The 25,848-nt window shown below is 46.1% G+C and overlaps 1 protein-coding gene across 2 annotated transcripts; it reads left to right on the top strand.

Moving 5' to 3' along the window:
* Window positions 1-461: 461 nt before the first annotated feature.
* On the top strand, window positions 462-25,323 carry LOC135383436 (uncharacterized). Of its 2 annotated transcripts, XM_064612887.1 has the most exons (6): window positions 462-733; window positions 4,347-4,456; window positions 5,293-5,361; window positions 11,813-11,851; window positions 22,208-22,261; window positions 25,156-25,323. In XM_064612887.1, the coding sequence occupies exons 1-6, from the start codon at window positions 616-618 to the stop codon at window positions 25,231-25,233; spliced, it is 468 nt and encodes a 155-aa protein (XP_064468957.1). In that variant the 5' UTR covers window positions 462-615; the 3' UTR covers window positions 25,234-25,323. The 2 variants fall into 2 exon arrangements, with proteins under 2 accessions (XP_064468957.1, XP_064468958.1); XM_064612888.1 differs by lacking the exon at window positions 11,813-11,851.
* Window positions 25,324-25,848: the final 525 nt, after the last annotated feature.

Below are 25,848 nucleotides of genomic sequence, written 5' to 3'. Positions count from 1 at the left end.
AAGCACAAACAGCTGTCTAGTGCTAGTATGACCACGTCTCATTACTTATAAACACATACACGTACACACGAAAACACAAACACTACGTGCAGCGAAATAGCTTCGGCTTTTTTCTTTCCTTTTTCTCTTGTAGTTTCTTCTGACTTATTTTCTGTAGCTGTACCTTTTCACTACGTAAAGTACCAGCAAATGGAGATTGGGTACAGCATGCCTGTTGGATCATCCTTGGAAACGGCTTATACTAAATGTAAAAACGTCCTGAGAAGTCCTGAACGCTGAAAATGGCCATACTTCGACCCGGTGGAAGTCACAATGAGCAAACAAGGGAACGCCAGTACAGCACAAGGGAAGTACAGCATCCAGGCACTGAAATGATCAACTGTGTTCATATCGAGCGGCACGTAGTGAAACACTGCTTCGCGTACCTGTACATTATCACGGCGTCCTCGCCGGATGTTTGCACAGCATCTGCTCAGTGTGGGAGAAGGGTCACCTTGAATCATTATAAATTGTCTATGGCACGCGCTTTATTTCAACAGCGCCCAAGCTCAACAGCCCGTCCTCCAAGCTCGTCCTCTCGAAGGGTCCTCTAGGTTTTCGTGTATAAGGCACGTGATGCATTGTGGCAAGCTTTGGGCAAGAAACATGAAGATTGCTGGTTGCGCATTGATAATGATTGTCGTAATGACAGTGACAACATCTGAAGACCTATGCAAAGTAGATCCTCGAACAGGTAAGTTCACTCAGCTTTAGGACACCTATATAAATCGGAACCAGGGCTCAGAGACCGTGCACGCATTGCTTTGGCGTTTCAGCGATCTTCATAATGACTTTTAGAGTGGTCAAACGGAAGCACATTTCGTGCATGATGTCCGTTTCCATATATCATCGCATGCCCTGGCATCTAGAAACTTTCGATTATGATTTTTTAGGATTTTGCCTCGACAGCCTGTTGCCGAATTAGACTTTCCTTCACTTTCTTTGTCGGGAGGTAATTCGAAGGAAATTTAACATCGACCGATAGCACGACCGAATTGTTTCTTTGCTTCTGAATGATGGCACGCACGTCATAGCCCTGTCCTGAGGGAGCTGTAATTGATGTACCGCAGATGTATCTTTAATGAGCACACGCTAGACCACAAGCAATTGCACAGTGTGGATAAATAACGTGCTGTTAGCCCATATTATTGTGTGGAATAGGCGCTGCAGAGGGAAGAGAATGTGCCAATCGAATGACACAAATAGCTACAAATGTTTCGCTACATTGGAATAAGCTAACCGGAAGACACTTGTGTAAGTACAATAAAGGCTTCAAGTAATTTAGCAGAGGAGGCGCCACAGAGCAACTTACCAACGTGGTTGCACGGAGAATGCACACGAAACTCTTGTTCTGTTCCACCTTCTTCGGAACAGGATCCCACGTGACATACTCCATTTGCTGTATGTTGGGATGACATCATTCCAAAGTATACCATCCGCGTTTATATAACAGAAAACCTACCCTCCTTGGCGAAAATTACAGTCGTTTGCCTAGAAGGCTATGTAATAGTATGCGTTGACTAAGGCGAAATTTGTAACATTGTTGGAACTACGTTTGCGTTACAGAATACTTGTGTCCAGGGAGGGAAACAACTCCCTCATCTAGGTGTCATATACTGCAGAATGAGGCAACACAGGACATGTGCAGATCGCGCACCGTGTCATGTGTCTTGTGTTGCGTCATTATCAGGGATATCAGGCCTAGAAAAATTTATACTACGTAACTTGCATACTTCCGCTTTCGACGTTAATCGATTTTCATGACTCGTCTCATCAGTCAACAATTTGCTACTACTTTTGCAGTCGGGCTATAACTACAATTTACAGCCTTCAATGGAAAAATTATACCTGGCAATTGTAGCGTAACTATATAGAAGCTCAACTATACGTTTCGCAACGGTATAGGTAAAAATACATATTTACTACTACCTTTTCACGCCTTATTTACTTGTATCAAGGTTTCCATGTGCCCATGAACATGCACCAATCTTCCACAGGAGAAGTAGGCGGAATTACAGCTCAGGTTAACGGTTTCCCAAGAATCGACATAATTTACACTGCATTTTGACATGATGGAAGCAACTGTTCTGAGGCTGGGACACACAAACAGACAAACACAACGCAAGTCTGCCGACACTCTTCAATAGCTGTCTAATTTTTGAACTCGCATCCGGACTATGAAGGTTATCTCTATTCGGCTTTCACACATCATCCAGTAAATTATCCGCGAAACTTCATGCCGCCTCCACTCAAATATAAAATTTGAGCAGAAAGCAGTGTTAGCTTAGTCGATACTGTTTCGTACTCTCCTTATTACGATACTTCTGCATGCGTTGTTCATGCCTGTGCCTGCCTTTGCTTGCTTTTTCTCAGAGGCAGGTCAAGATTAAAAAAAAAAACAATCAAACAAAACAAAAACCGCAGTCGGAAGCTTCGAGGAACATTTCACGGCAAGACCCAGAGCTACTTACGGGTTGGAATGCACTTGGTCAGCCGCAGTGCACACGTATGCAGCAAACAATCAGGAAAGTTGTAAACACTGTGCTTTATCGAACTGTGTCTATAAGCCTCCTTCGGATGCCAGACGAAACGACGCCAATCTGACATTTCAGTCACTGTTAAACCCTAGAAGGGCATTTAATGACCTCTTCTGTTCCTGAGCGCCTTCCATTTTCACTTTCGAATGTCACCGAGTCACGGAGACAGCCGTAGAGTAAGCAGAAGGGAAAGGAAGCAAAAAATGAGACATTTATGTCCTTGTAACCTGACTACTGAGTTCACTACAGGAAAATTAGGTTTAACAACATAGTTGTAGCTACATTTCCACAAGTAGTTCTGAACTAATTCCTAACTTTTCCAAAGTAGTTTAACCAGTACTTTAACTACGTGTAGTTAGCTATAGCCAAGCACTGCTTATGTGTACGTACATCTCTTATGCTGCTTATATGCTGCTTATATGCTTCGTGAAATCCTTCCCCATGACGAGTCAATTTCAAGACGTCACTCGTGGCCACAGTACAGCAGAAAATAGGTTGGAACACGAGGAAACCCCAGGGCGACTTATAATCTTGTCACACGTGCAGCGCTAACCGCGGTTAAGGCAACCGCGGCTCACCGTAGTCACACGGCCCACCGAACGGATGTTACGCCGCTAACCGCGGTTATGGGAAACCGAGTTTGGCAACTTCGATTTTGCGGCGTAACCGAGGAAGTGTAAGGTTGCCTTAGCCACGGATAGCGCTGCTGTGTAACATTTCCCGCAAATAATCATATGCGTACCGTGTATTTAATAATTGTTAAGCGTTTTCACTGCCATTATGCCCTTTTCTTTTCATGATATACAGCGTAATCAAGATATACCTGGTTCTTGTGTCGCAATCACGTGGTCACTGCTAACATGTCAAAAACCGCGTTATGACAACAGCAGCATTGTTATTTAAAAGCCGCATTATTAAAACCGCATCATACGTTACTAACACGTATGTAAATTGAATCTCAGCACCGGGGTGAACCTCACATCCCAAGTTATGTACACATGTATTTTGTGTGTGTGTGTGTGTTGCCGCGTGTATGTGCCTTCTGTTCTGTATGTCTACTATTTTATTCATGCGTAATTGAAAGGCTTTCAAGAAATGGAGCAGCAGACCCCTAATGGGGCCACCCAGCTGCAATGTATTGTAAATAAGCAGATATTTCCTCCTGCACTCTGTTCCTTCTCTTCGCGACACAACATAATAGTGAGCTTTAGTGCATCGTACGCTAGCGCCCTTGTGCACGTATAGGGGATTGCGTGGTGGTTCTGCGCACTGCGCGAAGCTCTCTTTATATTTTTGCACATGCGCAGAACCACCAACGCAATCCCTTACGTACGCAAAGGCGATAGCGTACAATGCACTAAAACTCACTGTGGTGGTTCTGCGCGATGCGTAAAGCTCTGTGTATGTCTTTCGCGTGCGCAAAACCACGAACGCTATCGCCTTTGCGTACGTGAAGGACAGCGTTGGTGGTTCTGCGCGCGCGTGATACATAAACAGAGCTCTGCGCATTGCGCTGTAGTTGCTTTGCGGCGCTAACAGGGAAATAATCTAATAATAATAACGTTGCGCAGTACCACCACGCTATCCCTTACGTATGCAATGACGACAGCGTACGAGAAACCAAAACTCACTATTATTGTATACGCAAGCATACGCAAAAGCGTTCTCTAAGTAAGAAAATAGCATCGCTCGCACTCAGCATGCGCAGTCAGCTTTCTATTGATGAAGCGACATTTTCAGCCGTTGTTGAAAGTCTCACCGATATTGCAGGTATGTTTCACGCGACTGCCATTGGAAGGGCGACGAACCGTTTCTTTGGCAAATGCTGGCTAAACCTGAAGGATATGCATCGCAAGCTCGACTCTAGGATGGTAGTTGCGGTGAGTACGCCTGTATGACTTGCATGTGCGACCCATCTCTCTGAGTAGATAAAAATCAGCAAACCAACAATTATAGTGATGCCAACAAATGCAGATACCGAAACCACGGGATAATTGAAGTTTGGAGCGGTGTCATCGTGTCCGTTTGTGGGTGACTCCCGCCGGGGGTTCTTTACCTGCTTACAAATATCGGCTGGACAGATTGTTCACCGTCCCTCGCTGAACGCGACGTACAACTTCCAGCTGTTTGCAACGCCTTCCCTATCTACGGGTCTCAAACAGCAAGGTTTATCGTTAAAAGTTGGCCCGCTCCAAACGTCACGCGGCGGCACGTGAAAGGCGTTTTGGTAGACCGCGATTTCCAGTATACTTTGCGATTGGCCCTCGCACGAGAGCTCGTGGCGAATCACGGACCAAGTGATAACGCGCGCTACGGGATAACAACCAGTCGCAGATCGGGAGAAACCGAAACCTGAGACCAGAAGTAGGTACTGCCACGGAGGATCGCCGGTGAAACAAGGAGGTTCTTTGATGTCTTCAGCGTAGGCGTGCGTGGGTGTGTGCCCTTTTCGTGCGTCATTGCCCTGTGTCAAAGTTACTGGTTCGCCGCGGTGCGGGTTCGTACGAGGGACACAACTCGCAACGCGCAGAACAGATGGCTCAAACTGCCCAGGCCCGTATACTCTGGGAGAGGCGACAAACCAATTGAGTTGTCAGGTGCTTTCGTATTGGTTCTTTTACGTGGTGGGTTTACGTGCTCATATCCATTTCTATGACTTGGCTTAGAAAGAAGTTTAACAAGAAATAGTTGGTAAACAATCTTTTTTCCCCGCCAGATCGCAGATTATGCTTGCGAAAATGCTGACTTCTGCGTCGCTAAGGTTGGCGAGGAGGATATTCCAGCGGTACGTTGTCCTCTTTGGCATCCTCATATATTTCGATAAAATATATTCACGAAGCGCAAGATTAATCGATTCTCTTTATTACACAGGGCGTTTCCTATCCTTTACAGAACTTTTATAATAAAACTACGGGAGCTACCTAGAGGCGGCCCTCGCAGGTGGGGTATGCGGCAGGGCGGACATAATGTTGGAAAGTGTATGTAACTACTGGACGAGTAATTACGTACAATTCATTAATTAACTTATTATTTAGATGTTTTCGGGAAAATTAGGTACAGCAGAATTGGAGCCATTCATTTGTTAAATCCACCCCCTGTTTTGACTATCCCGATAAGAGCACGCACTTTAAGACATAAATTGCCAAATCTAGGCAAGCAAATGAGCCCAAACCGAAACCGCGCACATCTAGAGCGAGAAAAGAGCGATGTGCGTTCGCGTCAGAGGGTCACGTATTTTGTAGCGATGGAGGGTGCGTTTCTAAACCTACTCCCGAGTTGGGTAGATCACGTGACACAGTTGTAACACGTGACACTGGAGTATAGGTGGTCGGTCGAGCGGATTTTGGAACGCATGTTACGTTCTCATCGAGTAAGCATGGAGGCGAGCGGTTTTCTTCTGCTTTTTTTTTTTTTTCTTGATGATGGGTGGGAAGACGTTATGGACCTCCTACATGATGGATACACCGTTCCTAAATCATATAACACGATAAAGCCAACAGCTACCAAAACCCAATTGAAAATATCCTAGCAAGATTTAGTAAAAATACACAATCGCGATTCTTTTCCAGCAACTTAGGAAGCTTGAAACGAAAAAAGGAACAGTGGAACATGACACGAATTTTGCTTGGACGACTACATAACCGATGCCCATGGAATACAAAACACATGCACAACACAAACTGCACGCCTGAACCACACACACGCACACAAAGTAAAACTGATTTTGGCAACTGCACTCTTAGAAATGAACTTCACCGTATAGCACGCTCCTAGCCAGCCATCATCTCGAATGATATGGTTATATGCCCTGATTTGTTGAAAACGAGTGGCGTATACCGTTTGTGTGACACTTATGGTGTTCATAATTGTCACCAAAAAACGCGTACGCCTCCCGTTTTCAACAAATCAGGGCAGGTAACGATATCATTCGAGATGCTGGTTGGCTAGGAGCGTGCTATGCGGTCAAGTTCACTTTTAAGAGTGTGCGGAAGTGAATCTCGCTTTGTTTTACTTTCGAAGACCATGTCACAAAAGGCGCATTAAAACAACTGTGCCAGCTTGCTTGCTTTCGAACGGAGTTATGATGGGCCATCCCACGGCTTGCTGGTCCTGTCCTGAGGGGATTAGCTGTTGGAAATCGATTCCCGTTGCACGCTGAAAGATACTGCCCGAAGAAGAGGAGACGCGGCTCGAGTGACGTCACTACTCGGTCTTACCCATCTCTGCCGACCTTGAGAAGGTCATCGAGTGCCTCGACTAGGGTTTTGAAACCACGCTTCCAGTAGAATGCTTCTTCCGAGTTATTGTGAGTAGGTTGAGGAACGCACCCCGGGCTGACTGGAATAGTCGCTTATTTGTTCGCCAGATAGACCGCTTTCCGGCCCAGGGAGGCCAAGTTCGTTCAGTGTAGAGATAACTCGATGCGTGGAGAAATATAATCGGAACGCATCTACAGTGAGCAGCACCGTGCGGAGCATTGTCCAATAGGTGCGTTCCGATTACTTATGTCGACGCATCAAACTATCTTTACACCGAACGAACTTAGCCTCCCAGATAAGATGAACGTCATGTTGGTTCTGCGCTCCAGAATGGCGTAGTTCAAGTTTCGGCTAATTTTGCGTAATAAAATTTGGCGATCTAAATTTCAAAGTTGTATTCCTTTCAGGAAAAAAAAAAGAAAGAAAAGAAAGTGGTCTCCAATAATGGTTGCTTCCAGTTCTACTGTCTTGTATTTTCCTGAATATATCTAATTGGAAAGTTCATCAATTAATTTTACGTCATTATGTAAACGTCTAGTAGTTGCACGCGCTTTGCCACACAATGTCCGCCTGGCCACATGACCCGCCTGCAAAATGACATCAATGCTACTCTCACAGTTTTTATTAAAAAATTGTAAATGATAAAAAAGCCCCCTATACAGGGTGGTCCACCAACCACGATAGAAATTCATAGTAAAAAACGTAGGCCCCGGTGAGACATGCGGCCAATTGATTTTTTTCTGCCAATAACTTTTGCCACATATGGGTAACATTTTCACTTCATTTCAATTGACGGAAAATTAATTTATTGAATTGAACTCCGAAATTTCCCAAGGCACCCTAACGTTTTCTTTGCGGAAAGGGTTCCCCGTGGTCATTTTACTCAGTATGGCACATAATCGCACTCGTATTGCAATGGCAATTGCCGAGATAAATTCGCCGAAAATCAGCGAAAATGAGCCCTTGGGTCCGCCTCTTTTTTCACGGCTCGTAGTTTGGGCGCACAGCTGCGAAGAAAGGAGGTTGCATTGACACGCCACACGAGGGGGGATAGGGTTACAAGCCGTCGGATGCACTCATTTTAATAAGATAGCTCTCAGGACCAGTTCTCACTTGGCGATGCCCGGCCCGGCGTCGTGAGTGGGCGGCGGAAATAGACGCGCATTTCCGGAGTCGGGAGACGAGAGACGTCGAGCCAAAAAAACTGCCATGCCGAACATCCTTCACGACGTCGGCGAGAGCTGCCGAGAACGACAGCTGGCGACCAATTAGGTGACACAGAAAGGCCACGTCCCCTGATTTTTGGTCTGCTTTGGACGACGGAAGGCAACTGTGGTGGGAACATGAATATCGTGCGCACTGACGGGGCAATGCGCCTCTACTTGCGTCGTCCGCTCACGACGCCGCGTCGGGTGTCGCCATGTGAGAACTGGCCATGATTCCCGCACTCACCGCGCGTGTTTGTTCCGCGGGTAAGGCTTTAAACTCTTTCCCCTCTCGTGTGGCGTGTCAATGTAACGTCCTCTCTTTGCAGCTTTGCGCTCGAACTACGAGCCGTAAAAAGAGAGGCGGAGCCAAGGGCTCATTTCCACGGATTTTGGGCGAATTTGTCTCGGCAATTGCCATTGCATTACAAGTGGGGTTATGTGCTATTCTGAGTAAAATGACCACGGGGAACCCACCGCAAAGAAAACGTTAGGTTGCCTTGGGAAATTTTGGAGTTCAATTGAAGAAATTAACTTTCCGACAATTGAAATCAAATAAAAATGCTAACAATATGTGGCAAACGTTATTGGCAGAAAAAAATCCCTTGACCACATGTCTCTCCGGGGCCTACCAATTTCTATCATGGTTTGTGGACCACCCTATATATACGTAGCACCACTGTCGAATCTAAGGGAAGTCAAGCATTCTGCGCCAATGTTGAAGTATACGCATGTTCTGAAGCCCTAATCTTGCAGCAAGTCAGGAGCCACTCGGTTGGATGCTCTCACACGGCTGCATCTGCTCTCCTTTGAGGATACTGGACTTTCCAATTTACACACAAATCACACTTATATGTAGCGCTCCATTTAAATGACAATCGCCAGGAACAGTAGCAGAAAAGTGTTGCAAAGCAGCACAAACCACAACAGGCACTGGCATTTCGCTTGTTTGCAACCTGCCAAGGCGAACTACGGAACACGCTTTTGGATGTCTTATTATGCGTAACTTTCTGGGTAAAACATTTGTCGTGATTTCTTCCTTGGTTGCCATTGTGTCAAACAAATGGACATGCATTCTAAAATGTCGTCATCCATAATTTAAGTGCAGGTAGAAACGGATGGGCTGTAGGGATTCCGGTGACACCTCACAGCACGTCCTGAATGGTACGAAGACGATAAACTTTTAACTACAAGAAGCGCAAAAATTAAGCAGAGGGACGGCACGTACACGTACCTACGTGTGCGCACGGTTTCTTCGTGCATTTTTAGAGCTTTTGCTACTCGACGGATTACAAACAGAGCCAGTTAGAGGTCTTGCGCAACAGTTTCAATTTTGTTCATTTCGTGGAACACTGCGTTAATATTACAGAATTAGATGACAGACACCCGGGCACGAAGCATGCAGTCGTGGTTCCAGCTATAGTTCCCTTGTTTCACAGCATTAAAAACGTATAAATAATGACTATGACATGGTTTGTTTCACAGTGCAATCAGTCTTTTAACTGCCCAGTCACCTGTGCCAGCCTGCTTTAATGTTTCATTAATAAATAACATTGGTCATTTAGGGCACTGATCAGAGTGCTGCGTCAAAATATGGACTTACCTAATGTAAGCATGCACGTCGAGATCGACAGTGGGCAACAAGGGGAGCGTTCCTCGCCATGTCATAGCTTCGCAACTTCGCTTTTGCACCACGTTCGTCCGCGCAGAGCGGGAGGCCGTTGAATAGTCAGGGGCGTGCACGTAGCCCCGCTGATCATCACAGAAGCAGGCGGGCCACGTAGTGCGCTTCGCGGGATGAGCGCTAGAGAGCCCTTCTCTACCAGTCTCTACCCGCCTGCGATCTGCTCTCCTCATCTGCTCATCTCCTCACCTAATGAGTTTAATTGTCGCCGATGTGAGAGGAGGCTGGAAGACGAAAATGAGTTTGATGTTCAACGTTCGCGTCGGAGATACATCTCTATGTGCTCTTATACAAGGATGGCAAGGTGATGACAACGCGAATACCGCACTCATGGGATGCGTTCGCTACGATGTGGACAAAAAGGAATAAAGATACTATGCACGGAGACAAAAAAGTTAGAAACAATTAGTAGCATAATTTCTAAACTTGTACAGAATCCAAGTAGGCTATGTATGGTGTCATATCCTTATAAATGCCCCGACTTGAACATCAGTGTGAGCCTGTATTACATCTTCCATGCGATATTTTCATGAAGCTTTAGAGATCGCAAATTGAGACAAGTAGGCAATGGATGATAACTTTGAACAGAATGCTTTATTCTACAAGAGCTTTCGTGAGGCTTAACGGTTGGCGACGGCACGCGCTCTCGAGCAGCCGGACAGTTGGCGCCAGTGATTGAGCGACAACAAAGTAATGGTGTTTTTTTCTTTCTACTTGCATCACGACCACTGGACGACCTCTGGCATAGGACTGACGAGAGCGTAGCAAACGCGAGCTTGCGAAGCTAAGAAGTGGCGAGAAATGTCCCAAGTGACCGTTTGGTCTAGGCCTGCCGCCTTCTGAAGCTACTAGGCTTTGATTGCAATTTAACTGTACGATGTCACTCCACAAAACTTCCGCATTTGCGAGACAATCACTAAAGGCTATGCTACCACATCACATCTAGTTTCGCTTTGAGTTTGACATGAGTTCCGTGGATACCCGATGAAGCTGTGTTTTGCTTGACACGTGGTTGGAGGGCGCGGCCAGCCCTCCACAACTCCCCATAGTGCCTAGAGTATAGGAAAATTCACACAACACTGGGCACACGAACAATGAAAATACAGCGATTGATCCCTCAACCCTCCAATCAGAAGTCTTTCTGTCCGGGTCGCAGCCTTACCGGTTCTGGCTCTTGCTGATTTCTCCCGACTTCTGTGTTCCAGCTTGCCGTAGGCCATACTGGCTTGGGCTTACAACTGACATCAAGGTCTACTAGATTTCATGCACGCCGTACAGTTGTTCGTGAAACAGATCTCTGAAAAGTGTTGTAATCAACAGAAATTTATTTGAGTCAATATACTGACGCAATTGAGAGAAGATTGACGCATATACATGCACGGAGCGCACTGAATCCATTGCGTAGCGCTTCCTGGGACACTACAACCAAGTTCAAACTTGAAAAGGACGCATATCGACTCAGCCTATTCCCGACAACCAACTATCACACACTTGCGTACAATCTCTTAATGAACATGTCCTTGCCTGCTACACGTGAAACGTAAAATTATGCTGTTTCACAAATCCTATTTTCTTGTCTCCGCTTTGCAAATCAGACGGCGCTCGAACGTCTTCATCGAGGCTGAATTCACGACAACTTTTCAGTTTGAAATCCGATTGGCTGTTCGCAGACTGATACTTCATTCGAGAAAGAGTACAGCACGATCAAAGACACCATAATACACGGATCATTTTTCCCTTACAAACAAACAAATAAACACAGATAAGACGGCCAACAGCGAGTGCACTTGCCTCACAACGAAAAACACCGCAGACCCGCTGTTGCATTTTCAGTCTACAGGTTAAAATTTGCGAAGTTAATTGCAATCATTTGCGAGTTTTCGAGTTGGCAGATACTATGTGAATCGCGGTAGCAGGCGAATTCTGCCTTTATGTGACCACGTAGCAAAAGAGGCAAAGGAGGCATTGAGCAGGCCTTCTGTATCGAGAAGGCGCTGATACAACCCACGCCAGCAACTGAATCTGCATCAATTTCTTGTCACAGTAAAAAGCGACGTACCCATTGACAGACACTTTGTCTCTTTGCAGTTTTGTGAGTGCATGTTTGACTTCTTCGTAGCAAACTGGGTAAGAACCTGTTAGATTCATTTTTCTTGCTTGAGAGATGCAGGATGTACCAACTATACAAATATCTAAAAATAGACGGTGTGATACGCAAACGAAACCAACTGAATGTTGTTAGCATGTGGTTTATCCCAGTCGCCAGTTCTTCTTTCATTGTGTGTAATTCATAAGAAGAGAATAATGTGCGTGCATGCGTGTGCGTCTTCTCGATCAAAGAAAAAGACACAGAAAGCGGAACTTGCTAGAAACACATCGAACTGGTAAATCCTCAGGGCAGTCTGGAACTTTACTTTCCCATTGATATATTTGCGTGCAAACCGGTATTTTAAAAGTGAGCTGCACAATAAAACAGTACCGGCAGCTATCATAATGCGACTGGCATCATTAAGTTGGTTTCATTCGTCAGGTGCGCTTCGTCTTACTGAAACATGGGTGCATATCTGTTGGTGTGCCCTATATACAGGGTGTCCCAGAAAACGTATGATTTAATAATAATAAAAAAACCATACCACCTAAAGTCATGCGGTCAATTGCATTTGTTCTTACTGAGTTTTTGCCACCTCCTCATGTGAATGTTGTGTAACGTAAGTTTAATTATGTAAATTTTTGCGAGCTTAAGTCGGAAATTTGTCTTGTAAAGGCCACTTTTTTACCCCACCAATGTGAAGAGCGTGTCTAATTTAGTCAAATTAATGATAATTCCCTTGGCGAGGCGGCGAAAGAAGGGAACGAGACAGCGACGACGCAATGATGATGAGGGTTAATGAAAATTGACAGGGATATTCAGGAGCTATCCCATCGGGAAAAATAGCCGAACATCATGTTCTACAGAGGTCGCACAGAATAACGCACGATGAATTTTTCAGCGCAATCTTTGTCAGTCCGACGAAAGGAGGTTGGAAACCCAGCCCTACCAGACATCGCAGAAAGAGATAAAACAGGCACGGCTTATCACGTCCGACTTTCGCTGGGATAATGCTTTCCCTCTCCCAATTTTAGGAACTGTTACTTTTTCTACTGTCACTCTCTGGGCTGGCCTCGGAACCTCCTTTCGTCGCACTGAGAGCGATTGCGTTCGAAAAGTCATCGCGCGCTATGGTCCGGTGCTCCGAAAAGCATGATATTCGGCTATTTTTTCCGATGGAATAGCTCGTGAATATCACTGTGAATTATCATGAATTTGAGTGAACTCGGCACGCTCTTCATATTGGTGGGGTAAAAAAGTGACCTTTACTTGGCAAATTTCCGAGTTCAGCTCGCAAATATTTACATAGTTAAACTTGGAGTTCATGACATTCACATTAGCAGGTGGCCAAAACCTAATAAGAACAAATACTGTTGACCGCATGATTCTAGGTGGCGTAGTTTTTTTAATTATAATTCAATGACACGTTTTCTGGGACACCCTGTATATGTATAGGGTGTTCCACCTACAGTGATAAAAAATTCTAACTGGCTACGTACTCGCCGGAGGATTGTCGGACTTTCGGCATTTACCTTCTGGAAACTTTTGCCACTATTGAAGAAGGCTTTGGACTATTTTTAATTGATGGAAATTTATTTTTTTCAATCGAACTTTGAAAATTGCCAAGCGAACCTCACTTTTTTTTACAGAAATATGATGTCCTGCACGGATAACCGCCTACCCAACAAAAACTGTGCGCAGTATCGCAACAGAAATAGTGGGAACAAATTAGTAAAAATTACGCTTGAGCCCCGCCTGCTTGATTTTCGCAGAGAAGCGCGCGCGAAATCTGCGTCTAGATGAGAAAGTGTCCCCGCCTCCATTTGTTTAGCTTCTTTGTGATAAGACGGTTGCTCCGTTTTCTTTGTGATAAGTCAGTTGTCACCAGCATCAAGGTCAACGCGGCGCAGAGAAAGGTAAAACAAGAGGCGGGAACGCATCCTCCTCTCCCAGCAAATACCGTGCGCTTTTCTTTGCGACAATCAAGCAGGCGGGGCTAAAGCCGAATTTTTACTAATTTGTTTAGACTATTTCTGTTGCGATACTGAGCATAGTTTTGGTGGGGTCTGTGGTTATCCATTGATGACTTGATATTTCTGTAAAAAAAAGTGAGGTTCCCCTGGCAATTTTCAAAGTTCAATTGAAAAAAAAATATTTCCGAAATTAAAAATTGTCCAAAGCCTTCCTCAATGGTGGCAAAAGTTTCCAGAAGGTAATTGCCGAAAGTCAGACAATCCTCCGGCGAGTACGTAGCCAGTTAGAATTTTTTATCACCTTTGGTGAAACACCCTGCATAGCTCCTACGCGGGGCTCACGCTCGTGTGACGAGTATGTTCGTACGACGCTGAGGAATATGTACAAAAAGCACGAAGACCCAGACGCCTTCTGACAACTTCACCTTGCCTGTGATGCCTTGATCCTTATTGGTGTGCCCTAGACTCCGCCGGCGTCACCTGTTTGTCCCTTGCGTACCTGCTACAATTTCTAGATTTTCAAGAGTTCCGTTTCCTTTCCTTTGAGATCTATGGACGACACACTGACGCACATAGCCCCCTGATAGCCTCTTTGATCAGACAAGCCTTATCTCCCTGCCTCTCTTATCTTTATGGAATGCCGATATAAATGGCCCCTCTTTCGAGAACACCTTGCACGCGAGTGACATGACATGCGAACTAACTGGGAGCCAGAAGAGTTCGTTCATGGAATCTGCATGCTCATGCAGCTTTAGCACGTTGGCCCTTACCGCCACTGTGCACATGCCCACCATCTCTACGATACGTGAATTAAATCACATAGACAATCTCAATATTATCAAATTCATGGCGCAGGAGCGGGCTTGTATAAGATACCCAAATGGGTATTACGTTATCGAGTACTAGGCACCAAGTATCGAGTAGAGAACTAAATACTTAACCTAGAAAGGATATAAGTAGAACACTGAATAATCAAAAAGGTAACTCGTTACTTTCAAGATCTACTATCAAAATATAATTTACGAAATTTACTGACAAAGCAATAAAACGATAAAACAAAGCTAAGATGAACACGGATATCTTTCTTTATTTATTTACCCTCAGGTCAAGGAATTACAAAGGGGAGTGGCAGAAAAAAGGGAACATACAACGAATTACATGCAAAATAATTGGCCCAACAGCTTGCGGAAGCTATTAGGGTCCCGGACGACGACGGTGGAGGCGGGAAGACGGTTCCAGTCGTTCGCTGTTCTGGGAACAAATGAATTAGCGAAGTGATTTGTGCGACTAAATGGAAGAAGTAGTTTCTCTGAGTGGTCGAGGTAGTTGGAAATATGATGGCGTGGTGAGAACAGAAGATACCTGGCCAGAATGTTGTGGTAGTAAAACTTGTGAAACAATGTGAGGCGAGCTATTTTGTGACGAACAGAAAGAAGTGGAAGGGAGGTTTGTTTCTTGAGTAGCGTTACGCTTGAGTGTCGAGAGTAGTCAGAAAATATAAAGCGAACTGCTCGATTTTGTAAGCCTTCTAATTTGTTAATGAGAGAATCCTGGTGCGGGTCCCAAATAGATGATGCGTATTCTAATTTTGGGCGGACTAATGTAACATAAAGCTACCGTTTTGAGTCGCAGGGTGCCTTTGAGTAATTGCGTATGATGAAGCCAAGCGTTTGGCTGGCTTTGGACAGCACAGAATTAATGTGGATGTCCCATCTAAGATCACTCGAAATGTGCACACGTAAATATTTGTAACTAAGTACGCTATCCAGCTTAACGTTGCCAAGACGGTAGGAACTAACAAAGTGGTTAGTGTGACTGATTGCCATATGCTTGCATTTGTTAATGTTCAAGGACATGAGCCAATTTCACACCAAGAAGATAAGCTGTCAAGATCATTTTGTAATGCAGACACATCACTGGAGGTGTTAATAATACGGTATATTACGCGATCGTCAGCAAAGAGCCTTATATGCGATGATATAGAGGAAGGTAAATCGTTAATGTATATTAGGAATAGGAGAGGCCCGAGGACGGAACCCTGGGGAACCCCTGAAGTGACAAGCGTAGAAGGAGAAAATGAATTGTTAGCGTACACAAACTGAGTTCTGTTATGAAGGAAGTCACCGATCCAAGCTACAATTTAGGATCGATTTTCAGGGCTGACAGCTTCGGAAGAAGGAGATGATGAGGAACAGTGTCAAAAGCTTTTGCGAAAATCTATGAATATGGCATCAGTAAGTGACTTAGAATGCATGGAGGAGAATAGATCGCTCGTAAAGCATGCCAATTGAGTCTCACATGAGAGCCCCTGCCGGAAACCATGTTGTAAGTTAGAATAATAATAATAATAATAATAATAATTGGGTGTTTACGTCGCGAGACAACTGAGATCATGAGCGACGCCACAACGGTCGGCCTGTGGATTGCTTTTGCCCACCTGAGGGTTCTTTAACGTGCGATGAAAGCTCACCACACGGCACCCCGTATTTAACGTCCCTCGCGGAAGACGGCTGTAAGTTAGAAAATAAGGAGTTGGCTTCGAGGAAACGGATAAGATTGGAATAAGTGATATGCTCGAGAAGTTTGCAGGGGACGGAAGTTAACGAAATGGGTCTGTAATTTGCCGGATCTTGCTTGCTACCAGACTTGTAGACAGGAACCACTTTCATATCATCCGGATAATATCACTTCCCCGCAATATGTTCTTGGTACATGCTCTCCTCTACGGACATCTTGCCCAATAATGTCGCTTGTGCGGGTACCAGGGGCCTTATCTTCAACTTATATCCGTTATCCCATAACGCGCATTAAATGCATCACTTCAACCCGCGATTAGCCACGAGCTCTCGCGGTATCCTATAAAAGCGCCTTTGGATCGTGCAAACATAACGACGGGTATGTGAAAGTTGAAGATCGGAACGGCAGATAATGTCATGAATGACATCATCATGACATCATCATGACATCACAAGATGATGTGATGACGCTTAGAAAAGGAGGAGGGAGAGCCATACTAGCCGTCATTGCTCTCAGCTACTCCATAAAACACCCCCGTTCTTCTTCCCTGGTTTTCGCTTATCCGGACACCTCGGGAGTCGTCCCTTTTCCTCGGGATAACGAACTTCCCGATGGGCGAATCAAGCAAACTTCCAGGAGAAACCGAGACCACTCTATTGCTACAGATGAAAGAAAACAAAGATCGCCCCTGGTATCCGTTACCTCAAAAAGTCATGGAAAGTGGGCCGCTGGGAATTAGTGCGCACCTCTAGCACGTGTGACTGAAGTTTGCTCACCGCCGCGGCACCAGCTGCGTCACTCTGCTGCGCAACAAGAACAGAAATCATATTTTGATGATGAGGATTGGAGCTCCACCAGCGTTAGCTTTCTCAGATACACGTGTGGGAATTATCCTAACTCGGGCAACGCAGAGACAAGTCCGATCATAGAGGCATTGGACGAACGAATGTTTATCGAATGTTTATCAGCTGGTAAATTAATAATCTTCTCTCTGCAGCCCCCCCCCCCCCCCCGTTGTGACCTCCAAACGAAGGAAGGAAGCTTAGGCGCAGAAGGAAACAGACTGCGGAAGATGCGTGAACCATGTGACCCTCTTCGGTATCTCATGATAAGCCTTTACCAGGTCTATCTTGCTGAAGAGACGCGCTCCGGCGAGGTTCATGGTGAAGCCTTGAATGTTTTCTAGAGGGTACCGATCGGGTTTGGTGATTATATTGAGCGCTCGGTAGTCCCCACTAGGTCTCCACCACCGCTTTTCTTGGGCACCATGTGTAAAGGTGGGGCCAGTCGCACTGAGATGGTCGTGCAATGCCGATGTCAAGCATGTGTTGGAGATCGGTTTGAGCAATATTGATTTTTTTCGGGTGCTAGTCGACGGGGCCGGGAATGCTCAGGAGGACCAGTTGTGTGGACGTGATGAACCACGTCATGGCACACTGGCTGTGTGCGATCCGGTGGCTTCGGTAAGGACGGGAATTCGTGGAGAACAGCAGCGTATGGTGACTCTAACGCGGAAATTGTGGCGGTGGGCGTAGGCTGACGAACAATCGAGGGAAACCTGGGAAGTGCGTAAGTTTGTCGCAGAGTCCACAATGGCATTGCGGCTGAGGCCGACGAAGAAGCTAAAATGGTGCAGAAAATCTGCGCCAAAAATGTTGTGTTGAATGGCAGCAATCTTGAAAATCCACGGGACGAGCGCCTGCGAATGCCCGTGCCGTTACAGCTGCGAGGTGATAGATTGCTGCTGTAACGGTTCCGACTGAGTAGCAAGTATCAAGCTTACTTCGGTACAGTATTCACCAAAAAAACGATGTCGGGATGTTTTGTCAGAAACGTTGAGTAGGCCTTTCTTTGGCGCTACAGGGGATGCCGCCGCTAGCAACCCCCTGTCAGTTTACCGGCCAGGCACAAGGCGATCGACCTCTGCGGCCTCGTGCGCCAAACTGCCAGTGGGGCCAGCAGAATTCTGTCGGGTTCTCTTGGGGCGCCGTCGAGGGACAACTAGATCGAAATTATTATTATTAACTATCTGATATTAAATGTATGCACATGCAGGTAGCATAGTGCATTAACCTTTTCCCCACCTTCCTGTATCCCGGATAAAATAAATGAAAGGCAGTGTCTTACGACTAACTTAAGAAATGGGCCCAAGTTACCCTGAAAGTATTTAGTTTTAAATAACTATGCCTTTTAAAAACATTTGTTACAATCATACCCGAAAAGTATTTAAAATAAAGTAACTTAAGTAGAGCGTAGTGGTTAAGTTGCGTGCAAGTCTGTCCAGGTGGGACCAAAGACGAGAGACACGGCACACACCTTTTCTCTTCTCGTCCCGTATTTTGTCTATACTGCGCCATGAATTTCGTAGAGGCCAAAAACATCCCTCGCATCAGCACGCTTTTGCATCCGAATCTTGTTCTCGATGTACAGTTTGGTTTCATATTTTTAATGTGAAATGCATTTTAGAGTAACTACCCAAGCAGCACACAATATTGGGACCATATTGGCTGGTCATTGGCGATACGGGTCCAATATATGGGACCAGTTTCGCCAAGATTTCCCCCATATTGGCTGAAACTGGGCAATATATGGGCTCCATATTGCCCAGTTTGAGCCAATATTGGGACGGTGAAACAGTTTGAGCCAATATTGGGAAAATCTTGAAATATCAGCCCCATATTGCCCGTGTACACCCCATATTGACTGAAAATGCAGAAAATGCTACGTACCCGTGTTGCAGAAATGCCAAAGCAGCACGGCAAGATTGGAAGTTGAAGCGTGTGAAATGCCCAATTTCCAACATGCAACAACTTCCCGCAGATGATACACATTGTTCGAAACAGTCAACATACGTGGCTATCCCACTGAAACATCCACTAGAACTCAACAACTCAACTTTCCACTTTCTGGATGCAGACGCCATCTTGCTTCGTGATGCCAATGCCAATCAGCCGAACCGACTGAGAGCGAGCGTGGTCGTTTGAGCGAAATCACGCGTCCTACAACTAATGCGCATGCGCGACAGTCGTATCGGACGTTTCATGCGGGCTAAAATGTCGCTGGTTCCTCTAATGATAACGGAATTGCGGCAGATCAAGTAAAAAGTGCCAATGTCTGATACGAAGGGATGGCTCTTCTGTAAAGCTAGGTGCTTTCATATTACTGCAGGCAGTGTCAGTTGCTGATGCGTATGTCCATCACCGACATGAAAGTGTTTCGCTCCTTTGTACTCTCGGAGCGGATTGGAAATTTTGGGTGCATATACTATTGCGATCCCAATGAACGCTCCTGAGGGAGGTTTGGCATTGGCAGTTCCGTGGGACTGGCTCCTTAGCACTAGTTGATCCTGCTCTTCGTTTTTAGGGCGGGAGCAGTACTATTTTTGAATTGTGATGCGGGCAAGCTTTCGTTTGTCCCATCCTACAGTTGGCAATACGAAGACGGGCATAGCACCTGGTCTTCGTTTTTGCGGCGATGCGGTGTTGTTTTTGTAATGATATGCAACGTGGATCAATAAGAAGATCTGCAGAAATGAAAAAGCAAAAACAAGAGAGAAGTAATATCAGTGGTGGATATTAAACCGGAAAATGCTTTATTATTACACGGACTCCCCGTTGACGTTACCACGAAAATATTGGCGCAATATGGGCAAAATGGGCTTGCCAGGGCAGCCCATATCGGTCCAATAAGGAGCCTGGTTGCACTCCCCATATTGGACCAATATTGGCAGTCTTGGATGCCCATATGGGTCCGATATTGGACCAATATTGGCGTGCTGCTTGGGTACTGTTGGATGTTCGCAATGTGCGCTCGCCAGTTGATGTCGCACAAGCCTACCGTCCTCCAACCAACACAAATTAAAACTGCACCTTGTGTCTACTCAGCCCACATTCGAGTCAGTGGTGTCGATCCTTGCATATTACATAATGCATTTTAGCCCAACTAGTCCAGCTTACCCCCGCTACTATGGGTTTATCGTGGGCTCGTAGTCGTAGGCTGCCGCATCGCGTGATCATGGACGTCGCCCCATTGGAATGTTCGGAAGGTTATTGTAGCCAACTTTGACTACTCTCGTTTTCGGTTGGCGTCTTCGTATCTGGATCGTATCTGGACTGGCTACTGGGCTACCTATGGCAACCCTTCCGAACACCTGCTGAGGAACGTCGCGAAACAGAAGAAAACCAAAGCTGCACAATTTTTCTAGCATGCCGTCAACTACCACTCGAAATTTCGCCTCGTGTCACGACGCCTCGTGACACCCCTGGCTTCCCGGCAATGGACAAGCGACATTCTCCCCCCATCTATGTTGAGCAGAGTTGATCCAACGCTCGCTTTCCGCATGCCACAAAACACCTCTCGTCGAGATATTGCATTAATCCACCGAATGCGACTCGATGTGGCCTTTACAGCTCAGTGGCCTTACCGCTTGAGACAGGTTGACTCTCCCACCTGCTGCCACTGTGGCGCTCTAGAGGATCTGGAGCACATTCTTCTTCATTGCCCTCATTACCAACCTTCCCGGACCTCACTCTCCGAGTCTCTTTGTCAGCAGGACTCTCGCTCCTTCTCCCTCTCGAAATTGCTTGGTCCCTGGCCCAATCCAGCCCATCAACGATCAGCGCTCAAAGCCCTTTTGCCATCTCTGGACACCATCGGACTCCGATCGTTATTGTGAAGGGGCTCTGTCTTTTATACCCCACATCTCCACCAGCAATGGGGTAGAGTATCGCCTCTTGCGATGAACCTCCCCACTCTCCTTCTGAAAATAAAGTTGTTATTGTTGTTGCACTCGAAAGTTTAGTCCACGCTGCCGAAATGATTCGACATGCACACGATGTGCAATCCATCCCCGCCTGGCGTGACGCGCTCATTCACATTCAATATTCGAGATACAGTGTAGAAAAGAAGACACACATGACGAACTGCTGGCGATGTTTTTTTTTATTTTCGCTATAGAGAGCTTCGTTTAGCTGGCTACATTTTAGTTACGCGAGCTACGACGTTGGCTGGTGGGAGATTTACCGTCAGCAACATTGGTTACTGCAACCTTGGACACGTAACTGTAGTGCCGAATGCTAAGAGAACCGTCTGCGGGGAAGTTTGCTGCGTAATTCCGAGTAGCTGTGCAACCTCTGGCACTCGCTGTTGAAATACTGCAACAGCTACTTGCAGCGGAGAAACGAGGAAGGAGAGCCCGGAGGACCGAAGAGGAGAGGGCACGACAAGCACGGACAGACCAGCGTAGAAGCGCCCAAATGAGCCCTTTTGGCTGACTTTTCCTCCTTTTTTTTCTTCTTTGTTCTAATAAATATATCCCCTTCCCCAATGAGTGTAGAGGACAAGGTTCGACACGCAGAAGCGGAACGACGAAGAAGATCCAAACTGAGCGAAGAACAGAAAGCACAACGATCGAGAAACGACAGGAAGGGAAAGCGGTATCCGTGACGCACGCACGTTATCATCGCGCACAATGCACACACGCTTAGCACGATCCGCACGCACGTTATCAGATGCTGAACTCCACATACACAGCTGTTGCTGTTAATCCGCGGTGAACAGGCGGCACACGCTCGTTGTACTGGTATCTGTTACGCCTAATACCGCTTGCAAACAGAATCGGCTGTCTTGACTTCGGGCAGAGCTCCGAAACTTTGAAACACCAAACATGTTCGAAAACATAAACGCTGTGTCGGGTCAACTAGCGAATATGTGTCAGCGAAGGCATTGTGCATATACTAGATTTGTCGGGAATGGCAAAGTATGGCCCTAATTTCCCACCTTACTTACCTTCTACATTTAAGCTTTTTATAGTCGGTCAGCTCTCACCCCTTTTTTTTTTCTTTCCGCTCATTTCCTCTCAGCTTGAGGATGTATGAGCTAATGAGGGGGCTATTTCCATTACAGACGTATAGAGACGAGTTCGATGAGCATGACAGACAAGCGATGAGAAGGAGCCTCGTGAGTACGCTTTCTTTTAGCCCACACTCGGGCTTGAACTCATTTGTAAGACTTCCTTCATATTGTTTTTGAATTCAGTTTTTGTATCGACTTATGCCTACTCATTGGGTGTAGTTCATCTGTCTAGTCTCAATATGACAAGCTTGTAATCCATCGAGTGAAACTACCCAAGCAGCACAATGTACTGAAAGTGCCAGTGCACATAGGGTTGGGTGGGTAGATGAAAGATGGTTTCTTCGTGGACAGCGTTACGAAATGAAGCTCCCCACTGGTAAGACTTCTGGCAGCCACTCCATATACCTGAACTTTCACTTGATTGTGCTACTTGTACAGTAGCGCAATATCGACCTTGCGGATAATGCATGATATGGTTACCTTTGAAGTTGGCGGGCTCCAAACAGGGAACGAGACATAAATGCAGAACGCATGTGTCACGTTGTGATGTACAGGGTGTATGCTATAAAAGGTCAGTCACATTTTCGCGCGTGGCGCGATAACTACTTGACAGACAGACTCCCGCTGCCGCAGAGTGAATAAGTTACGGCAGGAAACCCTGCAAAAAAATCGTCGATATCAGGCACTGCGTAACAAAATAAATACGGCCACGCAAACTTTCGTCTTCATGCATTTCCTATGCGCTATACCGCCGTAAACACGCCAGTCTGTCGATAGTTGTTGTAGCTTCCGCATGGGGCGCAAACGCTCCAGTCGAAGCTTCTCAAGTTCTATTTTCTCGGACACAGATCGTTCCGCTTCCGGCACATTTGTCGTACCCTCTGCCATCTCGATATAAGATATTCGACTCTGACAGTTACCCGCAACGTGTTCCTGACTGTTAATTCTATGACTATACGACCTAGTCACTACTGCCATTACCAAGAGCAACCCATGAAAACAATCGAGGTGTCTCACCTGTCACGATTGATTTCTCTCCCACGTAGCTTGCTCTTCAAAGTGTTGCAAATTACTGCACCACTGGGCCAGTCCACGTTGCACTCCTGAACACTCCGTTCCGTGATGACGTCCTTCTGTTACCCGGCTTTCTTGTGGAAGCTGAAGCTTGCAGCCGGCGTGTCCTCTCCAACGCAGAATATGCAGTGCTGTCGATGACCCTCCAGGTATCTCAGCTGCTCTCTCCTCGCAAGCGTGGTGGCCTCTTGTCACGACGTTTCCACTGCTTCCTGTCTACCAGGTAGCCTTTCGCTCAGCCAGCGATTTTCCCAGGCTCGTCCGGTGAGTCCACTGTCCATTTCCACTGTAGATCAGCTGATGTTGCATCGACCTCTCACCTCGTGATCTTCGCTGTTATACCAACGTCGCACCATCCCTTCTACTGTGCCAGTGAAAGATGTGGATCGGTGGTGGTGATCCGATGATGATTCGGTGGTGGGCGCGGTCAACCAAGAGTCAGCCGATCATCGATGAAGACAGCAGTTTATTTACAGTATCTACATGGCGTCTCGTAGAGACCAGACTTCAGGTTGAAATCCAGAATAATTTACAGAAAGCAAACTTCAGCTTTTAAAGGGTTCTCGCCGGACTGGCGTCACGGTGCTGCCCACGATGTGACATCATATTTTCTAACCAATCAATATATAATTAATAAGGACAAACTCCCTTTCTCAAGTTTTTGTCCAATTACAGTGTCAGAAACTGACGTGTGACGAACCATCCAATCAGGAGTTACAAAGCGCCCGCAGATCAAATGCAAGCACAAAATTCCACGGCCTGACAGCGAAAGTGTTATACTTCCCAGGAAAGGCGAGCAGGATTAACACACACACAAGTGGCCGTGCAGCGGATGCGCCTTTCTTTCGTTGGGAAGTGGGTCGCTCGTTTCCTGTTTTGGGAGACCAGTCCCTAATCGGCCTCCTCCGTAGACATTCAGTAAAAGTGACTTGCCCTATCGAAGGTCATACATCAATGGTCCTGCGGTTTCTCTCATCGTCAGAGCTCTTCGGGGAATCCGGCCTCGCCTTGTGTCGAGTGGCTTATTACTGTAACAGGTGCTGGCCATTTCGTGGAAACGACAACAACGCAACACGTTCAAAATGACTTATGAAAACAGAGTAATTAAATGCATAACAGACGTATGGATGTTTCGAATATCACATAAAATAATATAAAATACATCACAACGTGACAGCGTGTGAACCCCACCTTCCCACAAAGCCTTGCATATAGCTCTATAGTCTTGACGACGATAGCTTACCGAAGAATGGGATCAAAGTGTCAATGCAATTCCAGCTTTTGTTTCATTTAGTGCACGTGTTACATTTTGCCGGGAGACCAAGTATTAATAAAAAATGTCAACAACAAAAAGTAACTGATACAAAATTAAACAACAAAAAAAGTTTCCACCTGTGTAACATCCATATTGTCCCTATTGAGAACATACGGGATGCGGTTTTGGGAGGCAGGGGCTGTCAAGACCTGCTGTTATTGGTCGCCCACTAGAAGCCTTGGCCAGGTGATACATGCATGGCGCAATAATAGGATGTCGCATGGTTCAGTATCAGAACCCTGTATTCTAAAAACACTGCAAGTGGGGCACCGGGCGCTACCTTGGACAAGGTTGAAACAAATACGGAGATGTTTGCCTGACTTCGTTGATGTGATAGCCGCTCATGTGCCATAAATCAACAACTAATCATGATCATCATCATCCTTGACGTGCTCCACTGGCACCGACAGGATTCATGTATAGCAGCCGTATCGGGCAAAGACCCTCCCAGGCAGAATGCTCCGACGTATGTTAGAAGCTCAAATGAACAAGTCAAAAATCACTATAACATATCATCACCGCCACTATCCCCATCATCATCTCCGCTATTGCATGCATATCTTAATGCTTACAAGAATGTTAAAAGAAAGCGACCCCCTCTTTGTTGCAGGCGTGCATGATCCCGGTCCTGCCCAACAAGGAAGTCCTGCTGCACCTCAACCTCTATGCCCGTAAAATCGTCGGATAGGAGCACGTCATCGGTCTTTCCTTACAGAAATATATCTCGTCAGAGGATTCTTGAACAGTTCTGAACGATAATACATCGCATCCTTTTCCTCTTGACCCCATTCTTCTTCGTCTCTGTCGTCAGCTTCTTGTCTTCGTTTTTGTTTACTTTGTGCCACTTTTTAAGTCCTCAATGATTGAAAGTCCTCTCCGCTGTATGTCTGTGGTCGCCAGAGAGATAACGAAATTGTTTCTGTTGTATTCCGTGTTAGCGGCGCGAAGCAAATGCGGCTATGAGCGGTGTACAGACATGGCCAGATGGAGAGAGGACCGCAGGAAGGAGTGGGAGCAGGGGGGGGGGGGGGTAGTGTGCGCCGTAAGCCGACTTCAGGGGCGGACATTAAGAAATATGCTTCGTCTTCTGTCAATTGGGATGGCGGGACTGCAAGTCGGGAGTAGTGCGATTTTAATAGTCAATGCCATGTCAATGTCATCGAAGGCCAGGAAAAACAAAGGCGGGTATTTGCGCAGAATTTTCATATAAGGGGGTGCTGGAAGATGGGTGTGGACAGAACACCTGTATCTCCTCGCTTTTCGAGTTCTTTGGACCTTTTTGGCAGGTATTTTAGGGTTTCCA

This window comes from Ornithodoros turicata, chromosome 2 (assembly GCF_037126465.1).
Source record: "Ornithodoros turicata isolate Travis chromosome 2, ASM3712646v1, whole genome shotgun sequence".
NCBI lineage: Eukaryota > Metazoa > Arthropoda > Arachnida > Ixodida > Argasidae > Ornithodoros > Ornithodoros turicata.
Note: the sequence above shows the minus strand (reverse complement) of the source record. Positions and strands in the feature narration are given on the sequence as shown.